We start from the raw sequence: 6,263 nt of genomic DNA on the forward strand, positions 1-6,263 counted from the left end.
CCGGGGCGGGCCTCGCGTCCTGCCCGCGTCCTTCGCGGTCCTAGAGCCCGCGGGCTCGCAGAGCCCCGGCTAATGGGAGGAGCACCGCGGGGCGCTCTGGATGAATGGTGGAGGGACCTGGCTCTCAGCACCCTACCACTGGAGGGGACAGCTAGTCTCCACTGCCGAAACAGAAAACGGAGGCAGTGATCTAGATAATTCTGGGTGGAGTCGGAGGTTAAGATAAGGTTAAGATAGCCGGTTTGAGTCCCAAGCACTTGATTTGTTTCTTTTCACACATATTGAGTGGACTACCTGGGTCAAATACCATAACTTAGAAAAATACAAATTAATTAGAAAAAAATGAAGAGACAAAGAAGAAATTGCATATACTTAATTTTAACTAAGAAGAAAGGTAAGTAATGGGAGACATGAGGAGAGAGAATACCACCCTCCTGTCTGTTGTCCATAAAATTTAGAGTATGAGGGAACCAGCAGTTAGCGTAATGGCTATGTCGCTGGACTCCCACGTAGTCGACCACGGTTCGCGTCCCGGACCTGGTGGCTTAAAAGTCACACCAGGCGCGTGTGCGTGCATGCCCAAGATCCCGAGAGGAGAATGGAGGAGAAGGGATTGCAGCGTGACCATCCCCCCTGGGGGGTGATTTCTCGCTTTCTGTCTCTATGTCTCTCTCTGTCTGTCTGGCGAGCACACGCACCCTATAGCGAAAACCTCTCAAAAAAAAAAAGAAAAAATTTAGAGTATGAGTCTAAATACCTGCAGATTGAGGGACAAGATAGGGAAGATCTCGTTCCAGCAGTAATGATATTAGCAGAGACAAGAAAAAGTAAGTCCCAAAAGTGACCAAAACATCCTGTGAGAAATGCATCAGCAGCATGTTCCTCTTTTTTATAAAATCCCTTATTGCACCTTGTTCTTTGTGTCTGGCAGCTCAGCTTTATTATTTTTTAGTCTTAGAGAAGGTAGTTCAAGAGACTGAGATAACTCCGTAAATTATTAGACTAGAGAACTTGCGATGTTTTTTATTGGTAAATCAACGATGTGGTGCCTTTCTGGGTTAGCCATTTCAATGAGAACGAGGGCTTGAATTCAGACAGAAGTTGGAAAGTGCCCTAACTCGTTGATTCAAAGCATAAAAAACAAATCATTGAAATGAAATTTAAGTGAAAAATAGATTTCTGGTACATGAATGCTGTTTCCATAGTGATTCCATTATAAGCTGGCTCGGGGAGGGGGGAGAATGCAGACTGAACAGAGCTTAGTCCCATGTAGCCAAAGCCAGCCTGGTTCTTCCAGATACTGGCCTTTGAAGCATAGGGCCCTGATAAATGTCCATGGTCACCCTGTCTTCTTCTCTTGCTATCCTGTCCCAGCACACAGACCTAATGTGCCAGAATTTGAGCTCTGCCTCCATTCTATCAGTAAAATGTCAGGAACAAAGGCCATCAACTTTACACAAGTGTATATTAAACAAGGACTTTTTAAAATGGATTGCCGGTAGAATTATTTGGAGTCATGTCTGGTTGATATTAGAGTCTTCCAGAGTTACAGGTAATGCCATAAATCCTGATTGCAGAGCCTCGCGGTGCCTTATCTTCTCATCTGAAAGCTGATGAGAACCACGGAGAGAAGAGATGTTCATCCCCACAGCTAGATGTTGTGCTGGGGGGTTCTTTACCATGTATACTACAGTTGGAGATTACATTCGGCTGAAATGCCACACTTTTGCACCCAGAATTTGGAAAAGGTAATCTGGGTGTGAATAAAGTTTTCACTGGTGGCTATTTCAGCTTTACAGAGCTTCCTTGTACCTAGCAGAAGATAAACTGGTGTGCAACTGACTCCTTTTGGGCCCTCCTGAACGTGTAAACCTCAAAATAGATTCAGATACCTCCAGGGACCAAGCAAGTAGATGAACTAGGACCAAGTTTAGCCTATTTGGCCAGCACAGCATCTTACAAGTTTTTCATCTGGGCCAGCAGGTGGCATAGTGATTAAGGTGCTAGACTCCCACATAACCGACCACAGTTCAAGTCCCAGACCCAGTGCCTTGAAACACGCTGGGCACATGTGAGTGCCTAAAATCCTAAGAGGAGAATGGAGAAGAGATTGAGGAATGGCCATCCCCCCAGGGGGTAATTTCTCACTTTCTCTCTCTGTCTCTCTCTGTGTCTATAGTGAGCACATGTGCCCTTATAGCAAAAATCTCTCTTAAATTTTTTTTTTATCTGAATGCTTTTACACAATCATGCACCCTCCAATTCCTTAAATATAACCTTCATTATTCATTCTATTTTCAGTTTACCTTAGATCAGGTAAGATCTTTTTTTCTTTTTTGAGGGAGAGAGATTTTTGCCATAGAGCACGTGTACTTGACAGAGAGATAGAAATCAAGAAATCATCTCCCCGCCAAGGGATGGTCAGGCTGCAATCCCCTCTTTTTCATTCTCATCTTGGGATCTGGGGCACACAAATGCACCTGGTGTGCATCTCAAGCCACTGGGTCCAGGACTCAAACTACGGTTGGCCACATGGGAATCCAGTGCTTCAACCACTATGTCACCTGCTGGCCCCTAGGTAGGATATTTCTGCCACTGCCCTGAAGCTATTTGGGTTGGCACCAGCTCACAATCAGGAAGCTTTGCTTGTGATGGAGTGGGAAAGAAGTGGTGAGGAGGGGACACAGAGGGGCATAGTGACAGGTGTCTGTATACTAAGCATTTTATACAGTCCCTGTTACACCCCCGCAGAGCAGGTTCTATGATTATCCCCTATTGTACATGAGGAAACAGGCACCAACCAGATAACTTTCCCAAGGCTGCACAACTAGTAAGCAATGGAATCAGGAATTGAACCTGGCCCAAGTAGCCTTACTCATATGCACTCTGCTATACCTACCAACTTTTGTGAAAGCCTCTCATTTTGATTCATGTTAGATGAGGCTGAAAAACATTATGAAAAAAAGAGAGAGAGAGAGAGAGAAGAAAAGCACTATTTCCTTTGGGACTCACATGCAAGTTTAGCTAAAAAATATACTTAAATAGATATTTATTGATTGCATATGGAAGAAAAGGAAATGCTTATGAGGATAAACATGGAGACATGTTTAGAATAGTGCCTGACACAAACACAAAGTAGAGAGTTTCAAATGGCATCAAAGTCAACATTTTGAAACTCACTGTGGGCAGGACCAGCAAGCAGATGGCAAAGAGGTTAAGGCAGCTGGATCTCACATGGTTGATTGTGCAGTTTGAGTACCAGACCAGGCACCTTGAAAATCGTATCAGTCGTACATGCATGTGTGCCCAAAATCCCAAGAAGAGAGTGGAGGAAAAAGGATTGCAATGTGGCTATCCCATCTCCGTTATCCCTACTTTTTAGATGAAGAAACTGAGGTACATGGGGGGAGGATGATTTCTCTCTTTCCCACTCTATCTCTGTGTCTCTGGCAGCAAGCACATACCAACTAACGATAAATAAAAGTCAGGATGGGCAAAACCAACCTCGGGCTGCCATTTTGCTCCTTCAGGGGCTCCTTTAATGAACCTCTGCTATGTGCCAGCCAGCTACTTAGTACTTTAAATGCATCTTCTACCATAACACTTACAATCACCTTGAAAATGGATCATTGTATGCTTATTTTACACATGACACGCTATCTAGTAAGTATAGGGCTGGGATCCACACCCAGGCACTCCAACTCTAAAACTCATGCTCTTTTTCTTTTCTTTTTAAATTATGTACTTAATTTTTATTTACTTTTGTTATTTTTTAATTTGACGAGAGACAGACAGAGAGAGGTAAAGTGAGAAAGAAAGCTCCCAGGTCTGGAACTTGAACCATGGTCGACCATGTAGGAGTCCAGTGCCTTAACCACCATGCCACCTGCTGCCCCCCCCCTTTTTTTAAGAGAGATTTTGCTACGGGGCATGTGTGCTCACTGGAGAGAGAGAGACAGTGAGACAGAAAGTGAGAAATCACCCCCAGGAGGCATGGCCATGCCGCAATCCCTTCTCCACTCTCCTCTCAGGATCTTGGGCACGCATACACATGTCCCCGGTGTGAGGTTTAAGCCACTGGGTCCAGGACTCACTGGTTTCATGGGACTCCAGCAATGTAACTATTTCATCGTCTGCTGATCCTCATACATTTTTTTCTTGATGACCTATTTTTATAGTTAATGAATCAACTTTCTTGATGACTTTAATATCACCCACCCATCCTACAGTAGATGTCAATCAAAACAGTGATATTCTTCTATTGATTTGAATCAGTAACTTCTCAAGGATGACTTCTAGCTCAAATGAGTAAAATCAAGTCATGGGCCCATGGGCATATACCTGATATATGCAGAATGGCATCTAGTTGATAATGTCTAAAACTTTGTCATTGTTTTAATATAGGTTTAAAAGAGGGCTGGGGACCAGCAAATGGCGTAATGGTTCATCACTGGACTCCCACGTAGTCAAGTGCAGTTTAAGTCCCAGACCTGGTGTCTTAAAACTCATGCCAGGCATGTGTGCATGCATGTCCAAGATCCCGAGAGGAGAAGGGAGAAGGGACTGTGGCATGGCCATCCCCCCAGCAAGTGATTTATTGCTTTCCATCTCTCTGTCTCTCTGGCAAGCCCACGTGCCTTATAGCAAAAATCTAATAAAGCGGCTGAAGGTTTAATCATTACACTCTTCTTAAATCTGAAGTGTGGGCTCAAGGGACCAGCAGGTGGCATGGCGGTTAAGGCGCCAGACACTCCCACATGGCTGATCACGGTTTGAGCCCTGGACCTGGTAGCTTGCTTTCTCACTTCCCCTCTTTCTCTCTCTTTCTGTCTCTCTCTCTGTCAAATTAAAAATAAATGAATGAATAAATAAAATTCAAAAAAAACAAGAAAGTGAAATGTGGGCTCATTCATTTCAACAAATATCATCTACTGATGAATAAGAGAAATTTGTGCCCTCGGGAAGAACACAGTCTCTTGGGGTAGACAAAGTATGTTTGTGGGAAATGAGCTGAGGGTATGGAGAACCAAGTGCTATCAGCTTTGAGGAGAGTGGGGCGAGCTCTGCCAGTGGGAGGGGCAAGGAGAGGTGAGCTTGGGAAGAATAGAATGAGTGGGGAGGATGGGGAAAAGCACCTGGTCTCCCAGTGCTGGGAGACCATGGCTGTTTCTATGGCTGAGTTGCAGGGAGTTTGAGATGAGTGATGACCTTCAGGGGGTCAATCCAACCTATGGTAATACCAGCAAGTGTGGTTTTCGCCATCTCCCCTATTACGTCTACCAATAGTAACTGGTGGAACTTGCCTATTTTATACCCTATTCTTTTTTCTTTGTAATGTCAACATGGAACCCAGTCTTGCAATTTGTTAAGACTAAGCAAGGCAGAGGGGCCAGACCTTGGTGCAGTGGTAAAATGTGACATTGCCCTTTGGACCAGCAAATGCATAATAGTTATGTTTTTTGGACTTCTACATAGTCAACCATGGTTCAAGTCCCAGACCTGGCAACTTAAAACTCATGCCAGGTGCATGCATGCCCAAAATCCCAAGAGGAGAATGGAGGAGAAGGGATTGTGACATGGGAATTGCCCGGGGGTGGGGGGGGTTATTTCTCGCCTTCTATCTCTCTGTCTCTCTCTGTTCTCTGGTGAGTGGATATGCCCCATAGCAAAAATCTCTCTTTAAAAAAAAAAAAAAAAAGTGATGCTGCCCAAGGCTGACCCACCTGGAGAGGTGTCCAGTTCAAGTGCAGAGGCGTCCTGGAGTATGCTGGACACATGATTGCCTGTTATCCGGGGCTGGCGGAAGGCTGGGGGTGCATCACAGTTTCTAGACCCTGTTGGGGGTACTATCTCTCTCTCTTGCTCCTGGAAGAAATAAATAAACTCTGATAAAATAAAATAAACGCAGGTGCCTCGATTACTTCTGTGACACGAGGGAAGGGGCTTCTTTAAAAAAAAAATGGCAGAAAACTTCGAGAAGACATCAAACTAATACACCTATGACTGGGAAGAAAATCTTGTCTTCTGGTGAACTCAGAGGTAAACCAGAATCTCTCCTTCCTGCTCTTACCTCCTTATAAACAGGGTCTGACTGGGGCTGGCAGGAGGCATGGTGGTTAAGGGCACTGCCCTCCCCCATGGTCGACTTTGGTTGGAGTCCCAGACCTGGCAGCTTGCTTTCTAACTTTCCCTCTCTCTCTCTTTCTCTCTCTCACTCTGTCCCTCTCTGGTCAAATTAAAATAAGTAAATAAATAAAGTCAAA

At 44.7% G+C, this 6,263-nt stretch overlaps 1 protein-coding gene across 1 annotated transcript in view; it reads right to left on the reverse strand.

The window, feature by feature from the left end:
* Positions 1-5,854, reverse strand: part of USP12 (ubiquitin specific peptidase 12) — a 121,365-nt gene extending 115,511 nt beyond the window's left edge. The window contains exon 1 of the mRNA XM_006163276.2: positions 5,724-5,854. Within this exon, the coding sequence (XP_006163338.1) occupies positions 5,724-5,777 (54 nt within the window). The 5' untranslated portion in view covers positions 5,778-5,854. The remainder of the gene's footprint in view (positions 1-5,723) is intronic.
* Positions 5,855-6,263: the final 409 nt, after the last annotated feature.

The sequence above is a fragment of the Tupaia chinensis genome, unplaced genomic scaffold (assembly GCF_000334495.1).
Source record: "Tupaia chinensis unplaced genomic scaffold, TupChi_1.0 Scaffold141887_1, whole genome shotgun sequence".
NCBI lineage: Eukaryota > Metazoa > Chordata > Mammalia > Scandentia > Tupaiidae > Tupaia > Tupaia belangeri.